We start from the raw sequence: 20784 nt of genomic DNA, 5'->3' as shown, positions 1-20784 counted from the left end.
AGTCGCTTATATCAATAAATAAATAATTGTAGTACTATTGTGAGAACTCTTCATAATTGGGCTATGCCTTATATTATTTTATCATGAGAAATTCAAATTATCTTTGACAGTATTTTACCTAGATTTGGGTGGATATGGTAAAGTGCTTATTTCAAAGAGATTTTCAGGGTCGTTGGCGATTTGCAAAATGGCAGACGAAATTCTGTTTGAGCTACTTCATATGGAAATTGTGGGCCATCTTCAGAGAAGTGCACAAAAAGATGAACAAGTCAGAAAAATTATCGCATTCCTATTTATAATTTTCTTAAGCCTCCGTACCAAAATGTATATGCGTGATCTACATGGATCGTTTTGTCAACTATTTATCACTGACTGGCTATCATATCTCATAGTCATACTACAGGAGTCTGACGTTTTATCAATAAAGTACGACGAAATCTCTGACAACATGAAATCACCTTATCGTATCGGTACTAATTTAATAAAAGTGAGAAATTGTCGAATCGAGCGGAGGGTTGGGTCACGCATGCACTGTTTGTGTTAATTTATAGTACTGATGATACACCCCATTAGCTTATCTTTCATCACCTTTACCCTCATCATGCACAAAATATTAACCCTGACGTTCCAGGCAGAGGACAATAATAATACACAACCAGTACTGATTCGGGATCGTCAGAAATTATCGCTCTCCACTCACCTCATTACCACTCTAAAAATAACAATGTCGAATGCAAAAGGACCAATATGTAGGAACAAACTCGTTCTCCTCTATCTATGTAGCCTTTTGTTAGCTGAATCATATGCACCAGAACCAAACCCGGGTCCAAGAACCATCAAGTTTCCTTGCAGGGTCTGCAACAAAGCCTGTAAATGGACGACACCTTGTGTGTGCTGTGACTCGTGCGAAGTATGGTATCATCAAGAGTGTATGGGTATGCCAGATGCCATTTTCAAAACCCTCCACAATGTAAACTGGGATTGTACTCAGTGTGGTTTGCCAAACTTCTCCACTAGAATATTGGACGCTTTTATCTTCGATACCAGTAATAGTTACCAATGCCTTAGTGACAGTACCCAAGCAGACAGTGAGATAAGTTTTAACAACCCAACTGCTACTTCATCTCCACACAAGCAGAGAAGCACCTCTATAACACATGGTCCCACTGGAATTAGAACTGACTTACCCATCAGAATCCTAGTAATTAATTGTCAATCTATAAAGGGGCCTGGAAAGAAGGGACTGCTAAGCAATATGATCTCCTCTACCAAAGCCACCACTGTTATTGGTACGGAATCGTGGCTAGACAGCAGCATAAATTCATCTGAAGTATTCCCAGCAAATTTCAGGTTCTATCGCAAAGATTGTGCAGAGGGATCCCATGGGGGTGGTGTATTTGTCCTAGTATCAGACCAGTATTCCAGCTGCGAGCCAGAAGAACTTAAGGCAGATAATAACTTTGAGTTAGTTTGGGCCAAAATTAAGGTTAAAGGGGCATCAGACCTATACGTTGGTGCCTTCTACAAACCTCCATCCTTAACCGAACCAAACTACTTAGATCAGCTTCACTCATGTCTTATGAGAATCCCATGAGGTACGCATGTATGGCTAGGAGGAGACTTCAGCCTGGCAGATATTGACTGGGAGAATGAGTGTCCACTACCACAAGCCACAAACAATGCCCAATGCCAACATCTACATAATATCATAAAGGACTCATTCCTGGAACAGGTTGTAGATGCAGCAACACGTATAACTGAATTTACTTCAAATCTGCTTGACCTGTTCTTCACAAACAACAAAACACTAATCAACAAGTGTGATGTCATACCAGGAATTGCTGACCATGAAGCAGTTTACATAGAGTCCAGCCTACGACAAATGAAAGTGAAGAAAGCAGCTCGTAAAGTCTTCCAATACAGGAATGCAGACTATGGCCAGTTACTTGAAGAATTTAAGTCATTACAAGAATCGTTCTAACGTGAAACAGATAACCTTTCTGCAAATGACACATGGAAAATGTTTGAGGAGAACATCAAACGGTTAATGGATAAATTTATACCATCTAAGACCTTATCTGGAAACAAAACAAACAAACCTTGGGTAGACAAATCCATTAGAGCCCAACACAGAAGATGGAACAAATTGTTTGCAAGACAGAAAACAACAGGAAAAACAAGAGATCGGAAACTGTACAAAGAAGCAAAAGCAAGATCACAACGCTTAGAACGGCAGGCTTACTGGAGATATATTGAAAACTTGATAGAAGTCGGTAACCCACATCAAGAACAACAACCAAACAAGCAGAAGAGATTTTGGAACTACATTAAGTCCTTACGTAGAGACAGCTGTGGTGTGGCACCACTCAAGGAACACGGGAAACTACATTCAGAGGCATCCGACAAGGCTAACATACTGAATCGTCAATACCAGTCAGTCTTCGCACAAGAGGATAAGAGTGATCTACCAAGCCTACATGGAGATCGTTACCCACCCATGCCTGACATCCAAGTTACTGTAGAAGGTGTATACAGCTTGTTGCGGAAAATTAACCCACAGAAAGCTACAGGACCAGACATGATTCCAGCAAGGATCCTGAAAGATCTAGCAGAAGAGTGTGCACCATACCTGAGTTATATTTACTAGAAGTGCCTCTCAACAGGTCATGTCCCTGATGTCGGGAAAACAGCAAACATTACAGCTATCTTCAAAAATGGAGAAAGATTCAAGGCCAGCAATTATAGACCGGTCTCCCTTACAAGTATCTGCTGCAAAATGCTTGAACACATCATAGTCAGCAACATGATGCAACATCTAGATCGCTACAACATTCTAACAGACTGCCAGCATGGTTTGCATGCCAGATGAAGCTGTGAAAAACAGCTCATAACCCTAGTGGATGAGCTCGCCAAATCCTTAGACAGAGGGAAGCAGTATGACCTTGCAATCCTTGACTTCAGTAAGGCTTTCGATCGTGTCCCCCATGAAAGACTCCTCAGTAAGTTGGACCACTATGGCATCAGGGGTAACACACAGAAATGGATCAGAGATTTCCTATCAGACAGATCGCAGAGAGTTATAGTAGATGGAGCAACATCAGACCCAGCACCAGTTGTAAGTGGGGTACCTCAGGGGAGTGTTTTGGGTCCCATACTCTTCCTGGTGTTCATCAATGATCTACCTGCAAGCGTCAGATCCAACACAAGACTTTTTGCAGATGACTGTATAGTCTACCGGGAAATAAATGTCTCCAAGGACTGTGAGATCCTTCAAGAAGACCTGAACCAACTGGCACTCTGGGAAGGAACTTGGGGTATGTCGTTCCATCCAGAAAAATGCAGCATCCTAAGAGTTTACAGGAAAGAGTCACCAATCTTGTCCGAATATACTCTTAAGGGGCACAAGTTAACCAATGAGCAGGCAACAAAATATCTCAGGGTGAAATTGTCTAGAGACCTCTCTTGGAAAAGGCACATAGACAAGATAGTGAAAAAAGGGAACAGTAACCTTGGTTTCCTGCACCGCAACCTCCAAATCAACAATGAAGAAGTAAAAAGTGCGGCATATTTCATCCTGGTTCGACCAGGTCTTGAGTATAGCTCGACTGTGTGGAACCCACATAGTAAAGATCTAACAAATAAGATAGAGATGGTTCAGAGGAGAACGGCTAGGTTTACCACAAATAAATATCGTAACACTAGCAGTGTCAGTGCAATGCTCAACCATCTCCAGTGGGAATCACTCGAATCCAGGCGAACCAAGGCCCAGCTAACCATGATGTACAAGATTGCAAACAACCTAGTGGACATATCAGCAGACAAATACCTGACCCTGGTATATAGCCAAACTAGGGCAAACCACAGGAAAAAGTTCCAATTAAAGTCAGCATCGACAAATTGTTTCAAGTTCAGCTTCTTCCCATGTACAATAGGGACTTGGAACAAATTACCATCAATAATTGCAGAAGTTCCTGACTTGGTATCTCACAAGCAGGAGCTTTCCAAAATCACATTCTAATGAACTAGTCAGCTACAGGTAAGACCTAGTGATTCTCAGGGCTATGCCGGTTGAGGTTCCATATCTCATTGCCGCTACGGTAGCTGGATTGGTCTGAGTATGAAGGGACGAAAACGTATACTGACACACTTTTACTTATTTCTGCCTTTCCTATCATTACTCTTCTGACTCTCCTATCACTTCCATCTTTACTTTATCTTTGACCATGTACCACCCGTTGCTTAATAGTCAAGTGTGACTGTGTCAACGTATTTATAGATAGATAGATGATTACGGTGATTTCATGTTGTCAGAGAATTCGTCGTACTTTATTGATAAAACGTCAGACTCCTGTGCTCATGGTCAGTACAGTACAATATAATATAGCAAAATATTAGGCGTAGGTTTAATGGAAATTTCATATCGTATGATAATTAAACTTTGTAGACAAAGTCAACAGTAGTTATTCAGCAACATTGTTAAACATAATGTTTGACAAACTAATCGATGTGCGTCATGCCTTACTGTACATTTTGATACAAATGTTGGAACATAGCAGGGGTGTGGAACACAGTTCTGACAAGTTTCATACCTTGTCAAATCTCTTCCACATAAAACCTGCCCCTTTTTCACTCCAAGACCACCCCTTTTATGGAAATAATTTGTTAAAAAAAGCTATCTGACACAAACCATTCTTTGACATAATCAACATGTTAGGTTTAAACGATGTTGAAATATTCATTTTAGAATTAACAGTTGCCACCCCTAAATTCAGTTCCTGTAGTTACTCGTTATTCCATTCTCTTTTGGGAGTGCTCCAAAAGTAGTGATATCACAAATTAAGTAAGCAACTCATCTAATAACAGCAGCATATTCATGTGTCAAACAGATGGATTAGAAAAGGAATGAAGAGAGGCAAGCCTACTTTTTAAGCTGATCTGAGAAGAAAATAGTGTGCATTAGATAAAAATAAGTCTCAGATGAATATTGGTGATCAGCTTGTGCACATGAATACTTTGAAGGGCAAAATTGGGCTTAAGACAATTTCACATAGTGTGGTGTTGGCTTCTTATGTTTACAATGGTAATGTCATTAAATCTTGTGTTCTAGCATTTGACTGAAATTGGTTAACCCAAGGATGGTGCCAATCAGCGTTGGATTAATTCATACATGTGAAAAATGGCAGGGTTTCTCCATCAGAGGGAGAAAATACATGGCTCATAATGTTATGAAACATTGATATTAACTCGTTGTAATGGAACCCAGTGATGTTTAGGACCAACATCTTTGATGATTCAGTATTACATGTATTCAGATGATTGACACATACAGCTTTTTGCATGTAGTGGTGGAATTGGGGCTTTAATACTTTCAGACTTAATCAATATTTTGGAATTATTGTGAATTCATTTAGGGATATTTTGGATTATATCATTGTGATATATCAAGACAGTTAGCATTAGCATATCGACACTATTTCAGTCTGTTGGTACATCAGCACATTCAGGATGTATCAATAGACTGGAATACTCTATACTTTTGGATTTGTGATAGAACCTTTTGGACTGTTTGGGTTTAAATTCACAATAAAGTTTTTTTAAAGTTTCACTTTGTATGCTAGGGAAATAAATTATTTGTTTAATTTTACAAAACTTGTTTATTACTCTTTTATCCAGTTTGATGTTTAAGATCAAAATTATGATAAAACCAAGAAAAGCCCAAGAAGTGCTAAAACTGAAGTTTTTTGTTGTGATTTTCACAGTAAGCAGCTGTCTTTCATGTGACATTAATGTTGCTCTGACATATTTTTGCTACATACATCATGTACATCAGTGTAATGAGTAGAAATAGATTCATGGGAAGCATGTTAAAACACATAACATAGCACACACTCTCTAACATAGGGTTGCTTGGTTGTAAGCATACCAGGAGGAGTATGAGAGAACATATAACTGAGATTTTTGTTCAGTGAGCTAAGAAATAAAGTTGTGTTTGAACTAACATAAAGAGTACTAATCTGAATGGAATATACACCAGTACTTCTGAAAATGTGAAGGTAGGGTAAGTACTTCAGTAATGTATGCTGACCTATAAAATTATTGTACGGGATTGTGGAACCACTTTCATGTACCAAGAAGAGGTACTAGTACTTGCACTCATCATGCATGGACATCACTTGTGTCTGTTATAGGCTGATAGAATTAAGGTTTGTTTACATCTGCACAGTTTGTCAGCAATGTATAATTTAGGGAAATTGCAGCAGCTGCTGGTACAGTATCTTAAATTCTTTGTTTTCACCTTGTCTTTTTATAAACATATTTACTATTGGTGTTTAGGTTGAAATTTCAAACTGGTTTATATTATTTTGTGTGCAAATTCCTTCTCAGGGTCAGTACCAGAGGATTAAAATGCAATAAATTTACTGGTATTTATGAGGCATTTAAATTTACTCAAAACAATTACAATGCTGACAAATCAGTAAAGGGAAACATTCCTTCATTTCAGTTAAATTGAATTGACTGTTCTGTAAAGAAGGGCCTGTGGTTACCACATGATCTTCACTTGTTCTAAACTCTATGCAGTATTTTTTAATGAGTACAATACATAGTTAGTGCTGAAGGTGAAAAACATTTGATATTGGAAGCTTGCCAAAATTCTATACAGACTTATGAATCTGATCATATGGTAACTGGTTCCAAGTGGTATCTGGTGTAGACCATGTATATATCTTGTTCTCCTATCCCAAGTAATTTTACCATAAAGCCTTTTCAAATAATCCTCAATTATAAACATATGGACAGCAGCAAGAACTAATAGAATGCTGTTGTTGTAGTTTTATCCATATATTGCTTTATTAGTTTTTTCCTTCTGGATAATGGGTTTTAGCTCACCTGGTCATATAGTCAAGTGAGTTTATTGTGTGGCCTTGTGTCTCTTGTCTATCGTGTGTTATGCATTGTGCATGAGACTTTCAGCAATTGCTTGTTACTACTCTGGATGCCACTTTTAGATTCAATTTTAATTCAGCTTTGAATAGGGGTTTATTGTATCAAAATCTCAGGCTCATTTAATGTGAGAAACCATGCATATTTATCAGGTGATCTTGCATCTGATTGGTTACCACTATTTCTGATCAAATTTTGACCAGATGCAATATATGCTTATAGCATTAAAATCTTGGAGGAGTTTGATAATGAGTGAGATCCCTGATTGGCTGAGCTTGTTACCACTCTGGAGGCTGTATTTCTGATCTGATTTGATCAAACTCAGGGATATATACTCATATCATTAAGATCACAGATGAATTTGATAATGAGCGAGATCCATGCTTACTGATTAGGTCATCTTACATCTGATTGACTGAGCTTGTTACTACTTGAAAGGCTTTTTATGATTCAGCTTTGATCAGACTTGGAATATTTACTTATATCGTTCAGATCTTGGATGTGTTCAGTGTTGAGCAAGATCCATGAATACTGATTTGGTAAACTTGCACTAACTGACTGAACGTGTGACCACCATGGAGGTTGCAGTACTAATGATTTTGATCAAACATGAAATATATTGTTTTGTTATACAGTAGAACCTGTCTTGAAAGACCACCCCTTCTGCCAACAAATATGGTCTCTCAAGACCGGTAGTCTGTCGTAACAGGTTACAATCCATTATAATCAATAAATGTGTGCATTGAGAATAAGGTCTCTCAAGACAGGTGGTCTCACTTAACAGTGGTCTTTCAAGATATGTTTTACTGTACTTCTGTCACTCTGTTACCCTAAAAATGAGCCAGAGTTTTACTATCATTTCCAAATAGTTAAATGAGACTCCCATTTTCTGAGTCCTTATCACCATCCTCTCAAACAAGGCTGAAAATACTTTTTCCTAGAGGTTTCATACTTTCAACTGTGCCATAGCCTTACTTTATATGCAAAAGGAAATAATGAACATTATGTGTAACAAATCTGTCCTCAGAGTCCAATAATTTGTACAGTGCCATTGTAAGTAATTCATGCCAGATCCCCATTGAATCCCATCACAATGTCCCATCAGAAACAGTTCAGCCACTATTAGCCTTGCCTCTGAGACAAACATTTAGAGTAATTTAGCTGTTGAAATCTTCCATGATGCAAAATTTGACCATCACACTATAACTACAAATTAAGTATTGTGATTTTTATAATTAGCTGAAAGAGATCTAGCAATCAAGATCAGATTACTACTGTTATTTATATATATATATATATATATATATATATATATATATATATATATATATATATATATATATATATATATATATATATATATATATATATATAATGCTGGAGAATATCAAAAGTGGAAAACTTTTGATCAGACTTCAAAATAAAGGCTATAATAATGAGATACTGTGCATCTGATTGCCTGAATTTGTTACCTCTTTAGATATAGAGAATATAATTCTCATCCAGCATTAATAAAACTCAGTTATTGGGTTTATATTATCAAGATTGTGGATGACTTTGATTATGAGTAGGAGACAGTGCATATTAATATGCCATTACCTTTATTAAATTTATATTAAAATAGATAAAATCAACATGATATAAAACTTGATCGATAGTTGACCTGGTTGTAAACTTACAAGACTACAAATACCTGGTTAATGAAATAGCCAGGTGTTTAGTTATGCAAGCCAAGTGAGTGATGTCTAGCCCACATGTGCCTCCTCTTCTATTAGACTTGTTGATCAGGGAACCAGACTAACTTTACAAGGCATACCTCAGACACTCAAATCTACCCATGCTGTTCATGCAAAACATCTGCATGATTAAGCTTTTCCTTTACATTATAATATTGTCTGGAAATGTCATTCAACTGATGAAAATATTAATTAGCCTCTTAAGCATATCCAAGCAATCAGCAAAGAAGTATAAAACAATATTCATCTACTTGTCCATACCAGAAATGCAAATTATTACATTTAATGGGCATCATGTTGAGGCAGTTTGATTACTGTTTAGTGTGGGACAGATATTGCCACAACCATATTAATTAAAAAAGTCAGCAAAGATTATGTTGAGAGCATTAGGAAGAAGTCATTGACTCCATATGGTCTGGAACTGCAATTTCTAAAACTGAACTAGAAGTCATTAGGATCAAAGTATACTTTACTTACTTTTTAGTTGATTACAGTGTTGTCTTTGCTGTATTGCATGTTTTACAAATCAACAATGGCAGTATGTGATATTTCATTACATATTAGGGGCTGATCATTTTATTGGAGATGGGGATGGGTTATGAGTTCATTGCTCCACAAATGAGCTATTGTGGCTCTGTTTCCAAGGTAAATTTAATTTAGTTCAAGGTTTCATGAACAAACGCTGAGAAGGATCTGCCAGGTGATGCATGAGAGGGACTGTGAATGCAGATGACACAGTGGGTTTGATCCATTCATCACTTCTCCATACGCAATTCAATCTAAATGATGTCTGCTATTACTTTTTTAGATGCATTGTCTTTGAATTAGTTTATTTCCAAAAATATAATGTTTGATGATAGTTACAATGATTAAGACCAAGCTTTTGTCCCAGCTAAATGAAGACTCACCACAAAATACCCCCATTAAAAAACTGTCATTTGAAATGCCTTCTTCCTCCCACTCTACTTTCTAAAGATTTAGGTACTTGTATGTAAGTATGAAACTTCATCTGAATGCATCTTGATCAACTACATGATCGGCATACATTGTATGTACCATAGGCTATGGAAAATTGAGGTATTTTTGTAATTGCAGATTCATTCAGCTTTGAAAGTAATTCATTGTAATTATGTACCGGTAGTCAAAAAGTCCAAAGCACTATATATGTACATGGCTGAACTAATCAGGAAATCTATAAAATTTATCACAAAAAAAGATAGCCCAATGATGTTGCTTTATACTTTTTATTACATATACATGTACTTGGTAAGAAAAAACTTGGTAATGAAGCTAAAATGAGGATTATTTAAATCCTAAGGTAAATGATTTAACAGTTGGGAGATTACATGTAATGCATCATGTCATGAAATAAAATAGTATTTTACATCTCACTTCCAATTCTGTTTATGTTCTCCTTTTTATTTTCAGGATCAGTGCATTGCTAAGTTAGAATCTATAGGCTTTAGAATTGGGCAAAGCCTTGCAGAGAGGTAAGTGGTTGGTGGATTTTTCAATTAATTATCCAATTTACCTTCTGAGTGACATTCATTTATTGCTGAATCAGTAGTAATTTTTTTCCTCAGCTATAAATAATAAGTACAATTTACGGTGCTCTAGATCTTCAGTATCTGCTGATTATTTTCAGTTTTATTTTACTACATACTGCCTTGGCATATATTTTGTGAATTCAGTTTGCTACATAACACAAATTGAAATACCTAGTGTACAGTAATCCATCCATTAAAATACATAGGTGTCCTCTTCCCCATAAGACAGACATTTCCTTGACTGAATTAGTATAAACAAAAAGTTAAATTTTTTTTGTTACATTTTGTCCTAAAGCTACATTATATTTGTTTTCCAGGAAAATAAACAAATTCATGGTTTGATTGAGAGTGTTATTTACCTACTTGTCCACCTTCATAAATATTAAAAAATTTAAATTTAAAGTAAACAATGTCAGTTATTTATGTCTGTATGTCCATGGTAAACGTCTGTGTCAGGATGATAGTGCTCTGTCTTGTAGGAATGCATAAATCTTCGTAATATTCTGGCAGCTTTGATGTTATTCTTTTCAGATTTACAAGAGACTGCTCAAGATTTAAGGATGAATTGGACACAATGAAATTTGTCTGCAAAGATTTCTGGAACACTGTTTACAAAAAGCAGATAGATAATCTACGCACCAATCACCAGGTAGGGAATTTGTATTCCTGTTTGGTAACAGATAAGAAACATGTATATTTCCAAGAGTAAGTTTAAAAGTCCATAGTTTTCATGCTGAAAAGTTTATGTCCATTTTGTAAAACTGTGAGCAATGAATGATTTTGGTAATATGCCTTCTGTTTTTTGACAATAAGCAAAATAGAAATAAGCTGTGTGCCACACTCGGAAGCAAGCGATAGTATGCAACACAACAGATAGATTCCCCTTGAAGCTCTTCTCAAGATGGAGACTACTTATCTTAATTAAAATCTGCAAAGCATAAGCATTTAATCATCACAAGATAATATTTAGGCTAAGTCTAAATCCCCAAAAGTGCAACAAAATTAAATATATGTAAATGCCAAAATTACTAAAATGGCATCAGATTTTCATCAGCACATATTACATATATATATACATATATGGGTAATAAACATGATTACCAAATTTCATTTGCCCAGTTGTTAAGTTTATGAAAGGGACAAGTGGATGGACAGATTGTCACAGACCATTGCAATAGCTACAATTCAAATATAAATTCAATAGGGCTCAAAGGGGTTTGAAGGTAATGCAAGTGTCATTAGTGTTTATCACTACACTCACTAGGGATTGGATGGTCCTGGTGTTCACACTTCTCTGTTGGATTCTCCAGGTAAATCCAGGTCTGAACCAAGTTGACATATGTTGATGTGTTGTTGGCAGTACATGTATGTCTAAATAATGAATAGCCCCCCACCTTAGCTTGCGGGGGGGGGGGGGGGGGGGCGGCTGACATGCATCACAAAGTAAAATTGTCAACAAAGGGTTCTGAAATTTAATTTTGTTGGGCTTTGCTGATAGCTAATTGCTTTCTAAATCAGCTTCAAAAATGCATTACTCTTGAACACTCTTCCCACCAGTGAAATGACCATCAATATATGCAGCTAAATTCAACTTCAAAGAAATGTTTCCACTGTTCACAATCCTGTCAAAACATAATACATATGGCTTAAACATTCTCATTTAAGGCAACGATATGTAATAACTTATGTTCTTATACATGCATCTAGAATCTCTTTAATTTACCTTTAATGGGTTGTTTCACTTTTAATCCTACCTATGCAAATTAGCACAGTGGGCTTGCCCACTGCAAACTTTAAACACATCTCACTAGCTTTTTGAGTCAGTTAAGTAATATATGAAATGGTGGTTTTATACCTGACCTCTTTGCCTTTAGTTGCTATTTAAACTGCCCAAGGGATAGTTTTAATCAGCTCCAATCATGACTGTTTACCGTTTATACATGCTACATCTAACGTTGTGTTTTTTTGTATTGCTTTTTTTTCTCTATTTTTGAAGATTACTGAAAATTATGTTTTCTCAAAGCACAACTGTGTCAGGGGGTTTGGGAGCACAAAATCATATTTTTAGCATAACATGCCATGCTTCAATTTGATTAAAATCAGATTTCAATTTCATGTAGGACAGTGGTGATCTGATTTAGAGTGCACTGTATTATGGCAGGTATGTCAACATCTTGAAAATACATTTACACATTTCATCAGTGCAATCAAAGTTTTCTCAAGCAAATTAGAATTTTATTTAACAAGCCTGATGGGCACCTCACTTATAATACAGGACAGGCCTTATCTAAAATTAGAGGGGCACCGGGCTATCAGATTTGTTGAGCACTTAAATCATGACTTGGTATTAAGTCCCTAGGGGTAGGGAAGTACCCCTGGGTCAATATCAGTTGCATGCTTATATCTGTCTTTTCATGCCTCATATGTTTATAGGATAATGTAGAATATGGTGGATATCAAGTTATGACTTTTTACAAAGAAAGAATGGTATATGTCAAAACTTGTCCTTTTTTACAGGGAGTTTATGTGTTGCAAGATAACAGATTTCGGTTTCTCACACACATTTCTAGTGGCAAACAGTACATGGAAGCTGCACCTAAGGTAACATCTTGGCCTGAAAACACCCTCCCCTTCCCCAATCATAAGATATGATAAGACTATTTGTCTATCCCCATGAAGAATAATGAAAAATAGTTAGCAAATGTATACACAAAAGTCAAGAACCAAATAGGAAATCAGTTGGATACCAGTAATGTGGGCAGATGAACATAACAAGTCAATAAACTTGGTGATTTTCAGACTTATCATTGCCTTATGTAAACTAGCAAACAAGTTATCATAGTAAATGCAGCTGTATACAGGACACTGATAAATAACTTGAGGGTTATCAAAGAGCAATGTAGTTCACATGCTCTCACTGCCACTACCATGTGATTTTAGCCCAACCTATAAACTGTTCTGCCTCAAAGGGTGTATTTTACACAATTAAAAATCCAAATAATCTTCTAAATACTTAGCATATTTACAATCTGGGGTAAGCAGGTCTTATTTTCAAGGCATCCACATCACTGAGTGCAACCAGTACCAATTTTAGTCCCCAGAATCTGGGTTTGCTGTTGGACTTAGTGATTGAGGCATTGGCCTCTAACCAGAACGATGTGGGATTGATTCCTACCACTGGATTGGCATGAACTGGCTGCCATGGTGTCTTTGGGCAAGGTACTTTACTTGCCTAAGGGTGACATAATCTTTGTAGTGTTTGTTTGCTGTAAAAAGCTACAAATGAACCTGATGGGATTTCAAGAAAACCAAATAAGCTAGACTGAATGATCTGAGTTGATTTGATGATTTAAAAGAAATTGTTTTAAATAGCTGAGTTACAAAGAAACATTTTCATAAATTTGGTGGGAACTCAGCTTTGAAATACATTCATCATGTTGTTAGAAGAGCAGATTAACTTTTTACATACAAATTTTCACCAAATAAAGCTCACATGCTAGGTGGTTGAAAATATGACCGGCTAATGCTACACAAACTCTGAGCATACATGCCAACCATTACGCTTTTGGTGTAATCATTATGCTTTTTTTCACTAAATTATGCCTTACACGTATCTGTATTTGGATTACGCATTTTCAGTATATCCCCCTTTCCAAAAAATCAATAATTTGCTTTCTCATGCAAGTGCCTTTGGATGCCTCTACTCCATTTGCATACAGGCGCCTTTTGATGCCTCTACTCTGTTCACATACAAGTGCTTTTTGACACCTCTACACCATTCTCATGGAAGTGCCTTTTGATGCCTGCTGTAAACATCAGCCATTTTGAGTGGGTTTTTGTAGCACCACCTTTGGGGAAAAACCCCTATTAGATACATTCATTGCTGAGAATGACCATTACATCAGATCTCGCGGTTGCTGATTTTGCTCTGGTCGAAATCTGCTATTTAAAGTAACTGGGTCATATTCTCCACTCTCCAAAATGGAGGTTGTGGATTTCGTTCAGTACTTACTTGAGTTTTCACGATTGGAATCACAACTACGAAAGCTTCAATAACTTAGGTAAAGGCTCTGATATTGATGTAGGCAGCAATTAGTTTTTTTTATAAATTATCAAATTCCGATGACTTAATGATGTAGACACAGACAAAGAACTTGTAAATTTCGAGTATGAGAAATGGCAGCTACGGTTGGTCACATGGCTTCACTGACATGATGGTGAACAAATTCTCTCAGGATTTTAAAGCACATAAAAAATTCTTCCATGAAAAATAATTACACAGCTATAACGATCACACTTTACTCTTAAATTTTTCCATACATAATAGATGTGTACCAAAAATGTAAAATGGTTAAAATTGCTGTTAAACACAACATACACTGCACTGCTTAACAGTGTGCATGGAGTTGAATCGGTAACAGGTGTTCTATTTATAGCGCACTGCACTGGGTAATATTGCTACATGTGTATTGAAGAGCTAAAAAGCCATACACTCTTTTTAGAGTCTGTATAAGAGACTTTGACAGCGAAAAGGGCAAAATTAGAGTGCTCTTCTTTCATTACCAGAATTAACATTAGATTCCACTGGAGAAAACATTTTTTTTTTTTGCTTCATAATGCTTTGAATAAACATCACTGTGAGAGATTGTTCAGTATTGTTAACATAAATAAAACTGAATTCATATCCAGGTTCAGTAACCCAGCACTTAGTGCTCTACTAGTGTGCAAAACATTCATAGTCTCAGCTGGCACAAAGTGTTTTGAAATGCAATACGAGAATCTATTGCTTTTTAAAGCTCAAAGTGTTATATACGAAAACTTGAAGCAGTAACTGATGTTAAAAGTCCAGAGGGATAAATAAATCATTTTGTACAGATGCTCATTAAATTTTTATCATATGTGGATTACTCTTTTTCTGCTCAGATTACTCTTTTTGTCCACTTGGATTACACTTTTTCCTTGCCAGGGGTTGACATGTATGTTAGAGTTGCAAAGTTCAGTTAGTCATTGGGTCACAGGTTCAAAACCTGTTCAGGTGTATTGGGAAGGGCACTTGGCTCCTGTTTGATTGCCATGATAGTCAATAATTTGTTGGCAAGTGTCATTAAAAAGCAAGCAACTAACAACAACACATTCTATATATGTTTTTCCAATCAGAATGTTGTGATCAGTAAATGTCAAAGCACACATAAAATGTTTAATAAAATTTCATTAAATGGTTCTCATTTGTATTTCTTATAAAAGCAATACTTAAACAAAAGTTGGATAATGAAAGTAACAGACTGTATTATACAATCATCATTACATCATAGTTAAATCTTTCATTTGTTTATCAGTACACAACTCACATTTTTTTTAATAATTGGTCACATTGATAGATATAGCCATGGCTTAGTGTTAACTTTGCAAAGAAGCACTCATGCGAGATACAGCATCATTGTGACATGTCAAACGTAAGACTGACATTTCACTGCATGTATAGAGTGGTTGTTTCACAGAATAGCCACATGACAAGGAAAATGTAGACACATCCAACATCTGTCAAGTCAAGACTTTATTAGAAGTTTAGCAATATGTTTGTCATGGGTTTAATAAAAGCTCTAGTCTAGACTAGTAAATTCAGATTCTGAGAGTCTTTGGAATGTTTATTTTTATACAATATTGTTTCTATTTTTATTGATTATATACGAGTTAGTAAAATTTAATATTTTTTCTTGAGGAGATGACTTCTTTTGAAGGTATTAGTAAATGGGTTGGTCTTGTAAGCACAAGACCAATGTTATGTTTGGTTTAAAACTCATTGCAAGAAATAGCATTGTTGTGAGATCACTCATAGTGCAGAATGCTTGGGCCTGCTGCTTGAATTCCATGTTGAAATATTAGTCTGGAGAGGAACTAATGTGCAAATGATTTTCTCATTTTTCCATTCATCTTTTTATGATAATATGTATTAGTTTAATGATGTCAGTTATGGTTTAATGTTATAGCATTTTACAAGCTAGGTACAGTAACTAGTCTACTTCCTGTGTCTCCAGTATCTTGCTCTGCCATGTGGAATGATCCGTGGTGCCCTTGCCAACTTGGGTGTGAACTGTGTAGTAACAGCAGAAGTCAGCACAATGCCTGCATGTAAGTGTGGTCAATTTCTCAATGTTTTGATTGTAGATTTAAAAGGGTACAAAGTGGTCAGGTATATCTATTTTAAAAAACATACCTATCCAGCTAGTAATATAGGGGAAATGTTATGATAATTATAACATTAGATTTCAGAATTATGGTCTTTCTGTTTGGTCAAACCCCCTAGTGTTTCAGACGGATTTGAGAAAAAGGAGCCACAATTGACCCTCTTAATTTTAAAAAGTGAGCCAGTGGTGTAATCATAATGATCCAACTTTCATAATAAAATGATATATCATTTGCATAAATCTATTTTACTTGTTATATAAATCAAAAACCTAATAAATTTTCTATGAAGCCTCCAACCAAACTCCAGCAGCACAGTAGAAGTTACAGTTTTATGCCCCCCAGCCCGGTCGTCAGTCTTTACAAAATGTTGGCTTTCAAGTAAATTTATTTGGGTGTGATAGTGTCTTTCTTCTTTGGTTCCATTATCATGAAATCTAATTCTTTTCACTTTGACTTTCATTTTGGCTTTTGTGGGTCTTACCAGCTTGTTCACTAGAGTCATCTCTATTAAAAGTAGCGATTAAAATATTTTATTTTAGAAATTTGTTTATAATGAAACGGGTGTGGGAGTTACTGCAGTATGTTACTTCAATATATTTCATATTTTCATGACTATTACAATCTGGTAGCATGCAGAGCTTATTCTTAAAGTTTCATTTAAGAGATATGGGCTATACAAATCACATGATAATTTCTGGATGATTAAAAGTTTTACCATATAAGGGATTAGGAGAATGGGGGAAAATAACTAGTTGGAGCATAGGGCCATCCATTTAGTGCGTATGCAAAAATCTGGCAAAGCTTGACCCCTCCCCCCTCCCTGTACTAATGCATACTTTTTTACACCCCCCACCTGTGTACATACGCTTGATGCACCCCCACCCCCCAAAATTCTGTAGAATGGCCTATATTTAATTCATGCAGAAACGAACAAGGATTGATAATATTAATGTGTTTACTAAAACAGATAGTCCACTGATGTTGAATATCTGGCTGCATCAAAGAAATAAGTTGAGTAACTTTAAAAAGTTTGTCTAGTATCTGCTAAAATTCAAATGCTGACTGAACTCAGTCAAACAGGTTACGTATTAGACAATTATCAAGGTTTCACCACTACCACCCATTATCAGTAGACCCTCCTCCATACGTAAGTTTATGCATTTGGGTTATCCCCCACCCCTCCAATGCATACATACTAAATGGACAGCCCCATAGTGACCAGTTCACTCAGAAAAATAAATCACTTGATTTTATTCATTGTCATACAACACTCACTGATAACTTTTATTGGAGCATCTGTTCAATTTGAAAGAAACACACCATGTTATTTCTTGTGTGCCACTATTGATGTTTTACATCTTTGTTTTAGGGGATTTTGTATCTGTTTTGCACAAATTCACAAGAGTGTCATGGCTGAACCACTGCTCTAGGCGACCTTCACTCTCCTTTTCCCATACTTCTGTCAGTCGCTTTGTCCAGGTGGTGGACAATCCTTAACACTTTGGTTTCCTTTTCTTTACTGAAAATGTTTGAGATTTAGCCAAATTTTGCATGCAGTTTTATACTGATGAGAACTTGCATGAGCTTGATTTCTGGCCTTTTATGCCATCATTTTAGAAGAATAATGGCCCCAGAGTGCCCCTCATCGTAACTTAATTTCTGTAGCTTAACTTTACTAAGAATTGTTGGATTTCAATTAAATTTGATATGCAGTTGCATGTTGATCAGACCTTGCATGTCTTTGATTATCAGCAGTCCACAACAAGTGTTATGCCCTGTGATTGGCCATCCTCATGGCTTTTTGGTTTTTGCAGCATAACTTTACCATGATTTGATTGACTTATTCTAAATTTGGTATGAGGTTTTATCCTGATGATTGAATGGGTTCCATCACATGGATTCCACAATATCATTTATGTTACACCCACTGATTGCCTGTCCTGCTGACATGGGGTTTTGGCAAATGAGTTACAATTTCAACAAAATTTGGCATGCATCTTTAAATTGGAGAGACCTACAATGAGTTTGATTTCCAGCATTTCACATCATTTAGACAAGTTATGTCTCCTGATTCCCAATCTTCTTGACTTTTGGAATCTGCATCATTTACAGTGTCAACGATTGTTTTGTTTAAATTAGTTTTGGTATTCAGCTTCATATTAATGAAACCTTGAATGATGTCCAGTTCCAGCATTCCATGTCAGCCTTTACAGGAGTTATGTCCCATGATCACCAATCCATGTGAATTTGGTTACTGCAGCATTAATTTATAAACCAGATTTGACATGTATATATATATATATATATATATATATATATATATATATATATATATATATATATATATATACACACAGAAGTGATTTTGATTTTTAACTCTCCAGTTTATTAATTAGAGGAGTTTTAGTTGCTGATTCCATTCTTCTAACATAGATTTATTTTAATGGGCCTCGGGTTGTCTCTCCTGTTTTTGATTTTGGCCAAATTACTTTTTACTATTGATATCTTCAATGAGTTCAAGTTCTAGCAATCCAACTCATCATTTTGGAGGAGTGGCTGAAAGCCATTTCTTCTGTGTTCCCAAACACACAATCCTCTGTTTAAGGCCTTGCCAACCAATTTGTAGGTAGCAGTACCCTTCTCTATGCATCTACCACTAACAGCTCAAGATTTTTAAAAATAAAATAGTGCTAGCAAATTAAAAATCTTAATTCAGGTTAATCTATCTCATAAAATGTAACTTAAAAATTGGTCAATAACAAAGGTATTTACAAAAAATCTCTCATTTTATGATACCTTTGGCTTATTATTATTACTACAGTTTTTTTTAACCTATAACAAATCTAAACATGCAGACCAGAAACATTTACTGTCAACTTTTGTCTTATGCCTGTCACTGAACTTAAAAAGTTCTGGCAAATTCTTATAATAATAAAATTTGTTTCTTATAATAAGCGTCTCCGACTTTTCCCAAAAATGTACAAGGTGTGGTCCCCTGGGCATAAAAGGTGAGAAATGCTGTTCAGTTATCATAAATGGACAGCTAATAAATGTGGGTTTTTAATAATAATAATAAATTTATTTTATATTTACCTACCATTCTCCAGGGGAACCATATACAAACAATGTTGTATGTGTGTGTGTGATTTGGATTTTTAACATAGCTTTAACAATTTTTCAGTCCTATCACTAAGATGTCTGCAGTGTTGCAGTTTTTAGTGATTTCTAGCACTGGGGCATCATGCCACAGACATGTTACATCATGTACCACCCAGTCACATTATCCTGACACCATGCCAACCAGTCCTAACACTAACCTCTTAATGCTGAGTACCAGGCATGGCAGCTGCTAGTACCATTTTTATAAGTCTTTGGTATGACTCGGCTGGGGTTTGAAACCGCGACCTCCTTCATCTGAGGTGGACACTTAGGCCACCGGAGCAGTAAACATTGTTGTAAAACTTTTTGCACATTTGGCATTTCATGCATGTGTGTTTTGAACTTGCAAGATACATACTCCTTTTGAGACATTATAAAAGAAGATGCCTCAGAATAAAACCTTGAAATTAAAAATCTATTATATTTAAAATAATGTGGAGGAGTGCAACATTTTAATTTAACCTTTGAAAACCTTTTTTTCCCTTTAAAATCTTCTCATCCTGAATATATATATTTTTGTTTGTTTCAGGCAAGTTTCAGATACAGATACAAAGAGGATAAGATAGTACATAAACTGAAAAACTGGACCATTCAAATTTGCATTCAAATCCGGTGACAGGGACATGGGAAATCACAATTTGTCATATTGTAAAAAGAAAGTAAACACTGATAAAAATATGGTTCCTTGAAAGCAATAATGTACGTGCATTTGGAAAAGTCTATGGCATATTTATTGTACATATCATAACCACAGTTTCTTATGCTACCTTTTAAAATGGCCTGCATTTTCAACAGAGTATATGTATCCTGTTCTTTCAATACTTAATATATCTTTAGTATCTGCAGCTAATTAGTCTTTGTTTTATTTCCATTGGTAGAGAATATCACTAGTTAAATTATGTATTAATTTAATTCTGTCAAAGTTAAATTTCATGGTTTTAACAGATGTATATCACGAGAATTCTTACAATATTAACTATCCACCTTGAGAGGGAAGGTGTATTGATATTTTGGAACAGTGTGCATATGCATGTATGTAAATTAATAGGTATAATTTGCAGTTGAATGGGCAAATGAATGTATGTAAATTAGTATTTATAATTTGCAGCTGAGTGGGTAAATTAATGAAACTTCTTTTTATTGATATTTAAATTAAATGACTGAAATATGACATGTTCCTATTTTCTTGTAATAAATAAATTCTACAATAATAT

At 35.7% G+C, this 20784-nt stretch overlaps 2 protein-coding genes across 2 annotated transcripts; both read left to right on the top strand.

Moving 5' to 3' along the window:
- Positions 1–142: 142 nt before the first annotated feature.
- LOC149805384 (trafficking protein particle complex subunit 6B-like) lies at positions 143–20783 on the top strand. The gene is made up of 6 exons (XM_089949885.1): positions 143–268; positions 10107–10168; positions 10757–10874; positions 12743–12826; positions 16261–16354; positions 20100–20783. The coding sequence occupies exons 1-6, from the start codon at positions 188–190 to the stop codon at positions 20129–20131; spliced, it is 471 nt and encodes a 156-aa protein (XP_089806011.1). The 5' UTR covers positions 143–187; the 3' UTR covers positions 20132–20783.
- Positions 2992–8256, top strand: LOC149805385 (uncharacterized). Its single transcript, XM_089949884.1, has one exon. It carries the CDS (start codon positions 3317–3319, stop codon positions 4016–4018), a length of 702 nt encoding a protein of 233 aa, XP_089806010.1. The 5' UTR covers positions 2992–3316; the 3' UTR covers positions 4019–8256.
- Position 20784: the final 1 nt, after the last annotated feature.

The sequence above is a fragment of the Sinohyriopsis cumingii genome, chromosome 2 (genome assembly GCF_028554795.1).
Source record: "Sinohyriopsis cumingii isolate HCF-2022 chromosome 2, ASM2855479v2, whole genome shotgun sequence".
Lineage (NCBI taxonomy): Eukaryota > Metazoa > Mollusca > Bivalvia > Unionida > Unionidae > Sinohyriopsis > Sinohyriopsis cumingii.
Note: the sequence above shows the minus strand (reverse complement) of the source record. Positions and strands in the feature narration are given on the sequence as shown.